Here is a 16,621-nt window from a genome sequence, read left to right as displayed (position 1 = left end):
TTTAAGAATAGTTCTTACATAAAAATAAGTGTCAAAAAGGTTAATGTAAATGTTGCAGTAAATGGAAATGCAAACAGATGGTGTAAACTTTCTGTGAAAATAGAGGTTTGAAAATTTACATTTTTGTAAAAATAATACAAGCAGCAACCAATCCACCAACTAGTGTGACTTCCTGATCCCACTTTCAACATATGTAACATTTACAACTTCTAAAATAAATATGGATATAGATGAAGTACCAAAACAAACCTGATATTGATTTTGAAAGCTGCACGGGTTTGTTAAACTCTCATTCAAGCAGGAGTGGTGATTTACATATGTGGAAGTAAAGTGAATTATGGTATAACTAGGAACCTTGGTTATGGACCACAGCATCACCATGTTAAGCATTTTGCAAACACAGAATAAAGACACAGTACCTGAACCAAAAAGCTTACAATCCAAATATATGCTATTCCTCACCATGGAAAACTGAGTATTTCAAGTCATTAAGTGATTCCTAAACATCCAGGGCTTAAAAAAAGTGGAAAGGGTCATGGGAAGGAAAAGAGGGACGAGAGCAGACAACTAGCTTTCTGAGGATTCAGGAACTTAAGCTTGATCTTCATTGTGCTATTGAGATGCTTGACTACATGTTCATAGGTCTTATTCCTGCTATTGACCATCAGTAACAATTTGGCTAGGTAATAGCAAAGTCATTTTAGGATCAAATAACCCTGTGTACCCTTTCCCAATCACTCCTGACCTTGCACCTGCAGCCAGTGTTAGCATAGTGAAGGACTCATTTCTATCTTCACAGTTAAGGTGTCAGACTGTGGAATAAGCTTCCTTCAGAGGTGGTACAGTCGCCAACCCTGAAAATTTCAAGAGGAGACTGGACGGTCACCCTGCTGGAGTCACTTGACCCCAGTTGTCTTTCCTGTCTGGTGCAGGGGGCTGGACCTGATGATCTTCTGAGGTCCCTTCCAGCTCCTTATCATCTATGAATCTATGAAGTCCAGTCACTTAAAGTTCACTAGCTGCATAACCTTTTCTGACTGCATTCTTTTCTTGAAAAGCATAAAGCAGATGTTCCCAACCTTTTTAGACTTAAGACCTACCCCACGCCCCACCATAACTTTTGCGAATTGAGCAGCACCCAATTTCAAAAATCAGTTTATAGTGATTACCTTCTTGGGGGGAGGGGAGAAGAAGGAGGCAAAAAGGAGGAGGAGCAGGCAGCAGGAAAGAGTCTGTCCTGCAATGATTGGCAGGAGGAGGACCAAATGGAAGGGTAGAGCCTGCACTTATCTCCTCATTGGAGCCTGTGTTCATCTCACTTATCTTCTCTCTCCTGGTGGCACCACTCCAAGATTGTCATGGACACCCCAGTTGAAAATCACCAACATAAAATAAGTATCTGGGTTTAAGGTTCCTCTCCACTGCAGAGTTCAGTTGTTTACACACTGCTCTCAAGAGAACCTCACCCGAGACTGCGAATTTCAATTAATTTGCCATGTCCACGCTAGTTCTACAGTCATTTATGTATTTGTGGCACTAAAGGTGTAAACATATGTCTTCTCTGAAGTTGGATCAGCTGTGCTGAGATCTGTCTCAGCACATGTGATCTATTTCAGTAGCCTCCAAAACATCACCAAAACATCATCCAAAACATCAGGTTGTCCAACAGGTTCAGGCACCTGCCACTTCAGCAGGCCAGTCCTGCGGGACAGCTGTACCAGGTGCTACACCGCAAGTCAAAGCACACTAGTGCAATGTGTGCGCCCCGGGATTCCCTCTACAGGGCAATTTTCAGGGCATGCATCTGCAAGTACAGAGGGGAGAACCCTGCACTTGCACATGGATGCAAGGGAATTCCCAGTGTACACAGAATGAGGCCCCTGAACCCCCATGCTGTCCTGCCATAAGCAAACAGACATCAGCTGCAAAAAGGCAGGACAAACTATTACTAGATATGCCTGCACTCAAATTTGGGCATTTATAGTGTGACAAAGGGCTATGATGTCTGTACCCCATCTGTCTGCAGCCTAAGACTTCTGTAACCATGTGCTGAGTTGCTCTAAGAATTCTTTGCAATGAACCATGCAAGGAACTTGTCTGCCTTTTGGGTACATGGGAGATAGAGGAGAACCAGATGTAATAGGTGTAATAAATTCAGGCATCCAGAAAGAAACAAAACACATGAAATTACTTTAGTGGTTGAAGTCTTTCTTTTCTAAAACAATGCATTTGGAAAATACAAAGTTTTTTTATAGAACAGTTAGCTAAAATGTCTTTAACATTGTATTTGAATTTAATCACCTTAAAATAGAATACAATATATTATTAAACAAATGATAAAATATTAATCAACCTCTCAGTCAGGTTTTATAGCATAGCAGTGTCATTCTTCGAATGCTAACAGCCCATAAAACCATAACAAATGTATGCGTCAACAGTAATAGAAACTTCCACAATGCACACAAAGGGAGTATTTCATAATGTAAATATTTAGGAACAGAAAGAAAGACAGAAATTAAAGTATAAACAAACTGGTTTTTTTTAATTATTCTTCTAAAAGCTGTATGCATTTTATATACATTTGCAATGACCTCTGTAATGCCTTGAACAATACAAGCAACATTTAAGATTTAGGTCTGGGGAGAATAAGTTGGGTAGGTACTGTCATAACCCAATGATTTTTAGTGCCTCGGCACATTAGAATTTTCCCGCCACATGGAACTTTCTTTGCACGGTGGATTTCTCAGCTGCAGAGAGAAATCCCCAGTGCAAAGAGTTCCCGCCACATGTATGCAAATTGGTGTCCCACTATTGGTCAATTCTAAATTATTCCACGTAGCGGCTAGCAACTGGCTCGCTAGCCATATAAAAGGTTAGAGCAGTTTCCGCCCAAGTTGGAGGACTCCACAACCATCTCATGGGGAACTCTGAGCACGCTGTGGAGCCTAGCAAACTCCGCGTGTGTCTTGGAGGAGGACATAGGGCCCTGATCAGCTTCTAGCCACTCCCCGTCATAGTGGAAATTTGATATATCCCCCGTGTAAAGCGTTCGTGGAGTCATACATCGACGACTCATCTCGGTTCGGTGCGGTTCGGAAGAGATCTCACTTGTGTTTGTTTGTGTGCAACTGCAACTCAAGCAAGTTTCCTCCCTGCACTGTGACCATCGGCAGTGTAAGTAAAGCTTTCTTTATAAAACCAATACGCTTCTGTGCCTAACTCTACTCCATCGTGGAAAAACCCCACCTGACGGTCCGGGCTACTGGCCATAGCCTTGGACCGCCCTCGGTCCCGACAGGTACATAAGAAGGAAACCAGTTTGTTTAAATCCTTTAATTGAGCATTGTAAGCAGCCTGTAGTAGTGTGACAAACATAAGTTTGAATAATCAGAATGATTTTTGAGAGCAGGGTTCACATAAACCTATTCCACTGGACATTTATAAAGCAAGACTATCAAGAATTATACTTAGTGATAAAAAAATTTTGAAAGGAAAGTAAAGTAAACCTGACACTGAAGATATATGCCACTCTGCTAGCTATTAGAGATCAGAAATCCAATGTAGGATTCAGGTTGTCCCATATCTGTCTAACAAAGGATTCTTTCAAGGTTCTGAAGCACCTGCTACTGCCTACTGTCAGAGACAGGAACTCAGATGCAAAGACTATAGGCCTGGTCAAGCTTTGCCCTTTTTCCAAAAAATATCAGCATTGCCTTCTCTGTCAAATAAGGAAAATAGGAGAAGAAGCCCTATTTTATTATTATTTGATAATAAATATTTAATAATTAAATAATAATAAATATTAAATAATAATAAAATAATTTATTATTATTTGATAATAAAATAAAGGAGATTAAGAAAAAACACACCTACCCACCCAGAGCCGAGGGGAATTACAGAAATATACAACTTCAAGTCTTCTTGTAAGTTTGTTCCAAAACACAAAATGGAAGATACAGACCTCAGAGCAAGGTAAGTCTTTAGGAACTTGAAGTATGAGCCCTGCATATTCTGCCCTAGAGAAAAACTATGAAGGAATATGTTTATTATCACTCATAAGTAAACTGGATAAATGAGCCAGTTATGTCTGCAACCTAAACTGAGCTTTGAAGGAGTTGACTATTGCACCCTAGACAGTGTCTATTTGGGGTAACAATCTCAGGGCTACCTCTTGCAATGCCACTGTTTTTTGTGACCATTTCTTCCCCATCCTAGATATTCACAGAACAATTTTGAAGAAGCAGCAACTACCAAGATCTTAAATCATAGCAACTTTTGTTCTGCCTTGTTTATCTCGTTATACATTCAAGTCTACAATGACTCTGAAATCAGTTTTTAACAGTATAGGCATTTTCAAGGATGTTGAACAAAATGTCAGTAGGCGACAACCCATGGTTTGTTAGTGCTATTCTGTAATTTGTCAGTGCTAAATATAGATCAGAACCCAACTTCACAACGTTTCTAGTAAGCATTTTATTCTTAACATCATTTCCTACCAACTCATTGGATTGAGAATAATTGACACTAGGGATGGTATGTCTATACATATCCCTCACTACAAACTCCTAAGCCTTGCACCTACAAAACTGGAACCGACTGTCAGAGGTTATGTCAAGAACAAGTGAAAATATACTCAATATGCTTGATCACTTGTTTAAATGCAGTATCTTCTAATAAAGTGAGTTCAGAGGATTGAGATGAATAGTCTATGTAACTGTTGCATAGTTCCCCCCACCATCCATCTTCTTGGCTTGAGTTAACTGAAAACTATTAAAATTATCAAGTACTTTAGAAACAAGTATGATCAGAAATAAAATGTTTATATACCGAACAAAATAACTGTTTAAATATTTTGCAGATGTCTCCAGATTTGCAGTTCTGGTGGGGTTTAACTACTGCATTTTTCCACCAAAGTATTTTTTTTACTATATTTACCCAAATCCAAGATAACCCTGAATTTAAGATGACCCCTCTAATAATTAGATTCTATACACGGACATTTTATACGTTTGTTGTGATTTTCCATGTACAGAATCCAATTATTGGAAGGCTATTTTAAATTCATCCACCCCACCAGTGCAGCAGATAACACAGGGAAAGCAATGGTGGCAATGGTGGGGGGTAGTCAGGAGGTATGGAGGCAGGGAGGTGGTGGGGTTTAACCCCTGCCCTCTGCCCCCTGACAAACCTGACCTTTGCTGCCTGCCCATCCCCACCACTTACCCCTCCCCCTGCAGCCTCTGTCTCCCCTTAGTCTCTGCTCCCCAACTCACACCAGAGCCTGGCTGAAGCCATTACTACAGGGCCAGACTGGGGCTGGAAAAACACATATTTTGTGCCATGAGCTGCAGATGGGATGGAGACTACCAGAGCCCAAGGCAAAACAAGGCAAAGAGTGGCAAAGAGTGAAGGGGGCCAGAGGCAGCAGGGTGGGAGGAACAGGAGAAAGGGAGGGACCAAGGTTGCAGGAGAGTGGGGGCAGAGGCAGCAGGCAGTAACTGTGGCTCCAGCCTCAACCACAGGCCAGAGATGAAGCCAGAGCAGGAACCACTGCCTGCCCCATGTTAAATAGTGGGGTGAGGAACCCTCATCTTGGAACTGAGTAAGGACAGTATTTTGTTTTATTCTTGATATTAAGTGCTGTTGAGAAATTACCCATGCCCAAGAAGTCCTGATGGTCTACCTCACTTGGCATCTAAGTATAATTTGAAAGGCAGGGTAGATATGCAATTTTACAGACTAACTAAATAACATGTATATGAGAGCACAACCAATTGTGAACTCAAGTTCACTTCATCAGATGCTATAAAAGAATATTACATGCCTCTAATTTTCTCACTTACAATCTCTGAACCTTCTGTTACTTCATATCCACATTTAAAATAAGTAATCTGAATATAACTAATAACTGATTTTACTGATTGAAAAGTAATTTGTTGTATTCTCAATCCCTTTCACTATTCTAATTACATATCTTGCACATTAACAAGGAAACCTTTGGACTTCCCATGACTATCATATCAGGCATCCAGAATTAGGATTAAAAAAAAATATTGTACATGTCAGATGCACAAAAGTTTCAAAATGTGTCTAAGGTTATTAAGGGCTCCCATGAAACACTTATATGAAAAAAAGGAAAATGGGAACCATCTTCTACACAAAACTAAAACAAACGGTCTTGCAAAGTTAAAATGGAAGAGGCAGAGAATGACTGATTTCCAACTACTCCAGTGGCCAGATGATGTCATGGGAAAAAATCTACTTCCAGGTAACCCCAGTTCCACCATGGAGCTCAAGAGTTATTCTCAGTATTATAAACACATCTTATAAAAGCACTAAAAACACTTAAATCAACAGAACAGAAACAAACACTTTGGCTAGGGACAGGCATTCAAAAATCCTGAGCCTGAATTGATTCAATTTTTGCAGGTTAGTCTAATCTGGCTAGGTTGCACTGGTTTGTAACTGGACAGACATTCTCTCTGGATTGAGGAAATGTAGGCACATGCCTGTAGTGGCTCAGGATAGAATCCTTCCCTTGCACAGTGCTGAGCTGAGGTGGGGCAAAACGCTCTGATTAGGGAGGTGTGTAAACCCCCACCCTGCCTGCACCATCCCAGGCTTTTCCCTGCTGGCTGTTCAAGGGCCGGAAGTGTTGCCAGACCCCAGCTCCCTGCTAGAACTCTGAGGCAAGGGGAGGTGTGCAGTGCATGCACCTGTTGATGATATGGAGCTTTTCAATCTCCCTCCCTGCTTCTTTATACTGTCTGCAGCAAAATGACAGACAAGCAAGCCAGCAGGAGGATGATAATAGTGTTTATCACCCCATCAGCAAACCAATAGCTTCTCTCCATTAGTTCAAGCTCTTCTTATACAGCTTGCAGGCTGACCTATTGATTAGCCCCAAAAAGTCCTGAGCGGTCACTGTTCTGTTTGCCTGTCCCAGTGAAATTGGAGACATCCACACACAGTGACATCTCTCAGCATTAGCTAGCATACCACATGGCTAGCATCTGTGCTGTGCAAGATGGCGGGGGAAAGGGGGAATCCAGCAAGCAGCAAAGGGCAGGGGGGAGGTAGGGCAGGGGCAAGCCAGGTGGACCCTGTTGTACCTGCAGTCTCTGCCCAGCTCCAGCTCCAGCCAGGGAGCAGAGAGCCCCGCCTAACCCAGAGAAGACACCGGGATGCTGGGGGTGTCTGGTTTATATCAGACCAGCAAGGGGTCTGGAACACACTGAATAAACTGGGCTGAGCCAAATCATTGAAGTCTGATAACTACATTCAACCAGGTTTATCTCAAACCAGTTTCAGCCATTTTCAAACTGGTTTATGTGCACTGAACATCTGTTCTGTTACAAGTTTAAACTGGTTTCTGATCACTTTAACCAGTTTGTGTGTAATGTCTGTCCCTAGCCTTTGTTAAACAGTACACACACACACACACGCATGCACACATGAGATTTTGAAGGCAAAAGAAGGATATTTAAGTTATTTTACAAAATTTTTATTTTCTCATGGAAGGAGACTGATTAACTGCTATAGGGCATTTGCCTGTTGTTAAAATACTGGATTGGAACTAAATGCACCTGACTTCAGGTCCTATCTCTAGCAGTTTCCTTTTGTACCCTTAGCCAAACTACTTAATCAGTCTGTACCTCAGCTACGTATACAAAATGGGAACTTTCATTCCACTTCTTCTTCCTTCCTAATCCCCGCTTCCCTCCTTCAATAGTTCATCTATCTTTTCTCATATTAAGACTTCACATCCTTTTGTTCTGGAACTGCCTGGAACTGTGCATTTTTAAGTGCTTCTCTCTCTCTTAGGTCCTAATATCAATCAGGACTTCTCACTGTTGTTGTAACACAAAATAACGTAGGTTTTATTCCTGGGAAAAAAAGGAACTCATATGGGGATCCACCTACCCTTGAAAGGCACTTACAGGTTTAAGGCAGGGGCCTTTATTATTATTTGACATATCTGCATGCCAATAGGATCAATATTATTTTAATAAGGTTCTGCAATATGAGGCAATGCCTCTTTTGAAAAGAAAAAGGCATTTATAATACAGTATTCATATTTTTTTTAATTGGGTGAGTTTCAGCATTTTATAATGCTTAAAAGTGAAAGTGCTAATGGATTTCTGTCATCAAACTTCTGTTGAGGTAATGTAATATGACCTTCCTATTTTGATGTAAAATTCTCTGTAGTTTTAAATTTCCTCATGACCTGGAAGTAGGAAATTTTTGTTCTACACAAGTGACACTTCTGTCCCAGTTTTGTGTGGCAGAACCTGTTTCTTAAATTACATTTTGTACAGTGAGTAAAAACAACCAGCAAAACAAAAGTAATTGCCACATAAATCACTAATCCACAGCACTGCATTCATCAATGCATCACATATTACAGCAAACTAAAATTGTGTAAATTAATGGCTTTAGGATCTGTTAATAAATACCTATGAAGGGTCAGTCATTTTTAGCTATCGTGATAAAGCAATAAAAGTAATTTAACCAATCAAAATGTCAACCCTCATCAAGTGGCCACATTAAATAAAACTGTTAAAATCTCTCCAATGAATAGTGGAGTTGACCTGGGTTGTTTTGCTCTGTTTATCTACCAAGCAACCTTTAAACTGCTTTTTACATAATAGAAGCAAAAAATAAAAGTGGCATTGTTTGTGGGCTTTGTGTTCCCCTGCTTGTTTGCTTAGGGACTGAAATCCCCAAGATAGGAATAGAAGAGCATTTAAGTACATACTGTTCTACTTTGGAGGTTTCAATTCAATCCCAGCAGCTGGAAAAAGAACAGAAAGAATCGAGTTCTCAAACTTCTTCACACCAGGAAAATTGGTTTGAGCCAACTCTGAGGCTGGATCCAAGACAAAAGAGGATCTCTTCACATTTAGAGCAATAACACAGAATCATTGGTAAATAAACCCCTCTCCAGGGACAGCAGGATGATTTTGAAGCTGGTAGGTGGGTTACATTAAGGTATATATCTACAGCATAGGATTCAGAAGGGCTCAGCAACTTAGAGAGAGATGCCATCTGAGAGAATTAAGCAACCTGAAAGCACTGATGAAGGGTTTTGTCAGTGGGAAGCTGGGAAGAAGGCAAGTTTATTTTGATGAGGGAGATAGATGGGTACAATGATTACTCCAGTTCCTTGGCTCAAGAGGCTGAAGCATTTATGACAGCTGAAAAAATCTTGTCATCAATGCTGGACATTGAATTAGATGCTGTTGCATTTTAAAAGTATTCTGGATGACCTAGAAAAAGAGACACTGTTCTTATTTCACTGCCTGAGTTGGTTTGGAGGCAGCAGCTTCAGCAACTAGGAAACAAGTGGCAGGCAGATTTAGCAGCTGGGAAGATTGTGCTCCTTTTGCTCTTGGAGGACTGCAGACAGACTCATCATTTAGGATAGGGATGTCAGACTCCACCCCTTCCCCTCCACCTTCCCAGCCAGATCCAGACCATGAGACAAATCAAAGCCACCTATATATAGCAGGAGGAGGAGGAAAGAGAAGGATGGGCAGGCAGTGGAGACAAGCAGTGTCAAGGACCTGCCAGGGTTAGTACAGCCATTACTAGTACTCATGCTGCCAAAGCATGTTCTCAACAGAGCTCCATGACCTGGATTTTAGCAACAGGTCCCATCCCCTGAATTCCCAGCCCCTCTAGGAACTCCACAGGCCAGATAAAACAGCTCCATAGGCCAGATCCAGCCTGTACACTCGATGCTTGACACCCCTCATCTATGAAGTTCTGCCCTGACTGGAAGAAAGAAAACGGTCAGAACCCAGGGAGTATTGGAAAAATGCAAACTTATGAATTTCGGCATTGCAAAGCCACAAAATTTAAATTTTGAATCACATGATAGATAAAGGTTTCAGTGATCAGATCTTCCCATGGAGCCAATCAAATTGGTGCATTGGTTATCCTTTTTAATTATTTATGATGAGCTATAAAATACTTTAAAAAGCTAAAGAAATGCAAATAAAGAAAGCAAATGATTGACTAAAAATCTTCAGAAATCTAATTCAATCTTTTTCTGATTTATGAGGGGAGTTTAACTTTTCTAGCTTTCTATCTAAAAATGCTTTCAAGTCAATTTTCCACTGGTAGATTTGGCTTCAGCAGCTCAAAGGCTGAATAATAAGTGTATCATTTCAAATTTCATACAACTCTACTACAATATCCTCAGCAAGACATTACATAAGAAAAAGGGTTATTTCATGCTTTAAGGAATCAGAGATATCTTCTTATAGAAACAGACACAAAGAGAATACGTGTTTACATAATGTGTGTTTTTAATTTCCCCTCAATTTAGAAGAACAGCTGGTGTAGACTGGTATTTTACTGCAGTCTCCTCTTAACAAAAATAAAGTAGAAACACTGGCTGGCATACAGAAACAGCAGTTTCAAACAGAGTCCTCTCCTGATAATGAGCAAAACAAAAGCAGTAAACATTTTCAAGATCCATTAAGTCATCTCTCTCATTCTATTTAACATCAGCAGATTCAATAAGTGAATCAGTGGTCACAGCTGGGTGCAAGAAACATTCAGATGCATGGAACCATGGTAAGGCATCCTGTTGCTAAGTAAGTCTTGGAAGAATAACATATCTATCTTCAGTATTTATAGGAAAGCTATCACTTTGTTCACCTTCTAGAATACTAATTTAGGCCTCAGCATCATATATATTTAGAGTTTTATGGATATCAATACGTGAAATGAAAATAACATTGAACCATGACCTGATGATATACTTAGTTCTGAAACAATCGGTAGACAAAAACTGCTAGACTGCAAATCCAGTGACCCTTTAGTAAAGCTATCTTGCAAACCATCTGGAGTAAAATAAGCATAGCAGCAAAGAAAAGGCTGGAATATCAACTTTCCACAGGTGTAAAGCAGTTGCTTCTATATTTGGCACATCATGAGAAATCAGATTTTAAATTCACACAATTACAATTACTGTCACATTCCCCTGCTGCTTCAAATCAGATGCGAGTTTAGCAGCTGTTATTTCATAGACTGCTAAAATAGATACCTATGCCGTAGATTACCTAAAAACTTGCAACTGTAGATTTGGCATGGTACAAAGCATTGATTTCCAACTCTAACAGTTAATAGTTGCTATCTAACAGATATCAATTGCTAAAATGATGTCAGAAGAGAAATATAAAAATTATTTAAGAACCTGAAAAGGCTAATCTGCAGAGACATTTGCACATACTTGAGTCTTACCCAGGCAGATGGTAAGTCCCAAGAGTTGTATTGCAGTAGCAAAGTAGGTGGTCATGAGCTGCAGATTGTATTGGGTGTGGCCCACTAAGGCGCAGTCATCTGCAAACAGAAGTTCATGGATGAGCTGTTGCGAGGTCTTTATATGAGCCTGTAGGCATCTGAGGTTGAAGAGGTTTCTGTCTCTCCAAAAGTGGATATAGACACCTTTCTCACCTTCCCCAAGATTGTCCAACGCTTGCTGCAGCATCATGGTAAAGAAATGTTGAACAAAGCAGGGGTTAGAACGCAGCCTTACTTTAACTTCATTAGAGATAAGGAAGGGACCTGAGAGGTTGCTGTTGTACTTGACTTATCCATGCTGACTGTCATGGAGTTATCTGACCATGGTGAGGTACTCAGGTGGGCATCCAAGCTTCCTGAGAATCTTCCAGAGCCCGTTTCGACTTTCATTGACCTTACAGTGTTTGACACTGTAAGTGATGTACAGTCCTTTGTTCTGCTCCCGGCACTTTTCCTGCATTTGTCTGAGCACAAATACCATATCTATCATGCCTCTGTTTGCTCTGAAGCCACATTGGCTCTCCAGGAGGACCTCTTCTGCTATGAAAGGCACCAGCCTGTTGAGAAGGATTCTAGCTAGAATTTTCCTGACAACGGACAGAAGGGTGATCCCTTGGTAGTTGGAACAGTCTGACTTGTCATCTTTATTCTTGTACAGGGTAACAATTACAGCATCACGCAGATCTTGTGGAATTTTCTCCTGCTCCCAGCAGGCTATAAACAGTGCATGGAGCTTGAAGTGTAGAGCAGGAATGCCATATTTCAGGGCTTCAGGTGGAATTCCATCAACTTCAGGGGCTTTGTTGCTTTTTATCTGGTCGATAGCGGTGAAGCTTTTCTCCAGCATAGGATGCTCATCTAGTTCCTCCTTAATAGGTAGTTGCTTGAATCAAATTATGCTTTCCAGCTTTTTTCCCCTCAAACAATGGACACCATTAGTCTACTATTCCATCAGGTTTGGGAATCAACTAAATAACATCAAGGAAAAATTCCAAGTTACCGATAGCAATCAACACTGAGACTCCTTAGGACTAGCATTTAACAAAGTAAATGACATAACTACTAAGATGAGAAAAAGACTCTTGATCATGTGGCCAGGAATGCAGCCTGGCAGCTTGGAGAGTGGTGTCCGGCTGGTAAGTCTGTACTGGGGAAGGGGCATGGGGGGCAGATCAAGGCCCCCACATTGAGGGAGTGGGGTTGGGGCTGGGGCAGGCACAATCCAGCTGGGGTGGAGGCAGGGAGTGTGGGACAGAGCCATGGGTAGCTCATCCAGGGGGCTAGGGGAGGGAGGGGCCCCTCACCATGCACACACCCCTGGGGGAGGCATGGGCAGTATGTACCCCCTGGATTTCTGCGTAGGGCAAAGGCAGACTGTCCACTGCAGGCTCGGGGCCAGCAGCTGCATCAGCCTCTTCCCAGTGGGGAGGCAGGGCAGGCAGCAGCGGCGCTGGGAGGGGGGCCACAGCAGGGCTACATCTACCCCAAAATTCTACATGGCCCCCTTCCCAGAGCTGCCACTGCCCGCCCTGCCGCTGCCCACCTTGAGTGCATCCCCGGCCCAGTTCCCCTGATGAGAAAAGGCCAGTCCTGCCCCTGGCCCCAAGCCTGCAGAGGGTAGCCTGCCCTCACTCTGCACACAAATCTGGGGGTCACATGCCCACCATGCCTCCCCCAGGGACACATGTAGCAGCAGGGAGGCGTCCCCCACTCCCCACCTCCCAGGCAAGCCACCCACAGCTCCACCTGCTACCCTTCCCGGCTGAGCAGCGCCTTGGTGTGTCCCCCCCCCCCCCCGACTTACTGGCCGGACACTGCTCTTCAAGCTGCCAGGCTGCATATCAGCTATTGGATCAGTATCGGCCGATATGGCTGGTTAATAATCGGCCACTGGTATCGACCAAAAAATATTTATTGGTGCACCCAATGAATCTGACACTAGGGTTACCATATTTCCATTTTCAAAAAAAAAGGACATCTGTCAGGAGGGAGGGGTATGATTGTAGGGGAACACACTGATATGCCTGTGCCCTGCCCCTCGCTCCCAACCCACAATACCCCACCCCCCAGACCATGCTGGTCCCTCTCACTCCCAATCTGCAGCTCCCTCCTGTCCCTGCTGATACCCCTTACTCCTGACCCGCAGCTTCCTAGCATTGCCTGTGCCCCATGTTCCCAACCCACAGTCCCCTGTCCCCCTGGTGCCCCTCACTCCCAAGCCACAGCCCCCACAGCCCTGCCACTGCCCCTCACTCCTAAACTGCAGCCCCCTACAGCCCTGCTGGTGTCCCTCACTCCCAATCCGCAGCTCCCTGCTCCCCTCAGCCCTGCATCATCTCCCAGCTGCACCACCCCCACAAGCAAGGGCATTGGCCCCAGTGCTGCTGGGCTAGCCACACAGCTCCCTGCTACCTCCAAAGGGCCCCCAGCCCCTTTCCCTGTTGGAAAGGTAGGTGCCTCCCCCACCCTCCTGCAGCCCCCATACCTGGACAACACACCCCTGCCACACACATGCACAGATGCGCACACAAACCCTGACAGTCCCCAAGCCCTGGCCCTCCAACTCCCAGCCTCCATAGACTTACCTGCATCCAGGTCCTGAAGCTGATTTCACCACCCTGCCACCCAGCATACCAGCCACGTTCATGTGTGCCTGCAGACACACATGATGACCCTGCCTCAAATCACCCCACCCCCCAGCCCCCGCCAGCCTCAAGCAGCTCCTTGCTAGGTCAAGCTGTAAAGTGCCAGGAAAACATCAATGCTGAGCAGAGCAAAACCTGGACAGTTCTTCCTATTTCAAAAAACCTCCCAGACGGAGACTGGAGGACCCAAAAAGAGCACATGCCCACGAACACAGATGTATGGTGACCCTGTCTGACACCCCTGCTAAAAATAATTAAACTCTTTCTAAACTTTGGGTTGCCTTTTCAGTGGCAGTGACTAAAAGTTCTGTGCGAGTTAGGTTGACCTGAGAGTGGTTTGGCTAAGCATTCATAAGGACATGTCATGTGATTATCCTCTAAATCTTCATTACTTCTGACCATGCTCTTGGCAGCTTATCATTAATTTTAAGTAATCAATACTAGCTAGACAATATTGTTTGCTGTTTCTAGAAAGAAACATTGCTTCAAATATCTTAATGCCAGGCCATTTTGTAATTTCAGCTCTTGCACTTTTTGTTTTAGCCTGACAAGTCTCAGTTCCTTATATCTAATCTTTTTTTAATCATATACACCTCAAGTTTTCTTTTTCACCTATATAAACACCTGAATGCAGAAATGCTTCTGTCCCCAGGCATCATCTTGACTAATAAGCTCAATAGTTCTCAATAGCCCAACAGCCATCAGGTTTTAAACACCCAGGAGCTGAACTCATCTCTATTATTTCTTTCTAAGTCAGCGCAACCAACTTGTTCATTAACTTTCAGGACACACTGTGGGACTTGTTTCTGCAGGGACACTTGATGGGTAAACTAAAGGGACTTTTATTCATAGAAATAGGAACTGGTATGGTTAATGTTCTGCTTTGTTATTTAAAAATATATGCATACTATGTGTAGGCCAAGGGATTTTGACTAGTGTCTTTTTAACATATTGAAAAATAAATAAGTTAATAGAATGATATGTTATTAATTTTTGTAGTTATTGACATGAGTGACCTTTTCTCTGAAGAGTAGCAATTCAGTTTTTCTCAGTATTAGAACAGTTTATTATATTGAGTATGTACTGCTGCAGTATAATGAAAAACCAAACCAAACCCAAAACTGTATGGAACAGTACAATTATTATCCAGATGGTGTTAAGATCTGTATATCATTAAAGAGTCTCTCACCCATCAGAAGGTACTGTACATAAAGTTCTCTCTCTGTTTAGTTGCCCCTTTAAATCATGCTAAATATCTCATGTTTCTATAGCAACTCTTTGAATATATAGATACATATGAAAGGGTTATTTACCAGGAGTAACTCTTGCTGTTATATGTTGCCTCTATAGAATGGCAAGGTCCAAAATATCTTTGGACAGCAGATTGTATTCACAGATTTTCTTGATCTTAAAACTCCACCAAATTAATGTATACTTACCCTACCTCCTCTTGCCACCCCAGAATCCCTATTCATAACCACTGCTCATAAATACCTCTCTCTCACTTTCCAAACACTGCCTATTTAGATTCCAACTGCCAAGATTTAACAGTATCACAAAACAAGGAATAGAAATCTATCTTCTCTTTCAGATCAGTTTCAAATCAGTAACAGCAGCTGCTGCTTAAAAATAAAAGGGAAAAACATTAAGTATTCCAAAACAATTTGGAACTTTCATTTCACAGGAAATTTTAAAAAATCTGTTTTCAAGCAATTCAAAATTGAAACATTTCAAAATACCAAACTTCCAACAAGCTCCAAAATTATGAATGTTGACCAGCTTTACTTAGTAATGACCTCCTTCACAGGATGGACTGAGAAGCCCTGCTCATTTAGTGATTCTCCTCCTCCAAGCCAGTACTTACTCATTACCGTGCCTCAAACATTTAGAAACATAACTATTGCAATCTGAAATCCCCTCACTTACCAAAACCTGAAATACATGCTTTTGTGTCTCATCACTAAATAAACAATCATATCTACTTAGCAAACCTTGAGGCAAGATGATTTGACCGTTAGAATTTTCTCCAAAAGTCATAAATCTCTCTGGACTTTCTACAATTTAATTTGGTGTAAGTAACTAATGTTTTAACTTTCAGGGCCTGAAATGACAGACTCACGAGTGTAGGAGAGACAGTATTTCTGTTATTTGTGGACACACTGGACCACTGCAGGAATAACTTTTCAGGCTAAGCATTATCTGCTACTGTTTTCACTATATTAAGCACAGAGATAATCTGGGTATGCAGGCAGCCCGTACCTCATCTCCCTCCCTGCACTGCTCTGCTGGCTCCCCCAGTGCTGTGGGCTCTGCTGCCCCACCACTAGGCTGGAGCAAAAAGCAAAAGCTGAGGGACGGATGGTGGGAGGGGGAGCCTAGAGATTGGCTGCAACAGTATGGGAAGCAACTGGGGAAGTGATGGCCAGGAAGAAGCTCAGGAGGTCACATATTAACCCCACATGGGCCACATACTGTCCACCAGTTGGACAGCCCCAGACAAATATAATCCTGCTGCAGCTCCACAATTAAACAGTTTCCATGCTGCTATGTTGCAGAGATTACCACACCTAACATATAAAGCTTTATCAATCAAAAGCTATAAAAGTAGTTTTTATTGCAATTTCTGCAGGTCTCCAGTTGCACAGATCAAAGTTCCCAAATGA

The 16,621-nt window shown here is 42.3% G+C and overlaps 1 protein-coding gene across 4 annotated transcripts in view; it reads right to left on the bottom strand.

The window, feature by feature from the left end:
- Positions 1–16,621, bottom strand: part of GPM6A (glycoprotein M6A) — a 419,024-nt gene that overhangs the window by 333,225 nt on the left and 69,178 nt on the right. Inside the window, exon 2 of one of the 4 annotated variants that reach the window (XM_019481375.2) lies at positions 11,254–12,281. The exons of the other annotated variants lie outside the window; for them this stretch is intronic. Coding sequence (XP_019336920.1) covers positions 11,254–11,503 — 250 coding nt within the window. The 5' untranslated portion in view covers positions 11,504–12,281. The remainder of the gene's footprint in view (positions 1–11,253; positions 12,282–16,621) is intronic. 4 annotated transcript variants of the gene reach the window in all.

Source organism: Alligator mississippiensis, chromosome 2 (genome assembly GCF_030867095.1).
Source record: "Alligator mississippiensis isolate rAllMis1 chromosome 2, rAllMis1, whole genome shotgun sequence".
In the NCBI taxonomy this organism is placed as follows: Eukaryota; Metazoa; Chordata; order Crocodylia; family Alligatoridae; genus Alligator; species Alligator mississippiensis.
The sequence above is the reverse complement of the archived record's forward strand: the minus strand, read 5'-3'. Positions and strand labels throughout refer to the sequence as shown.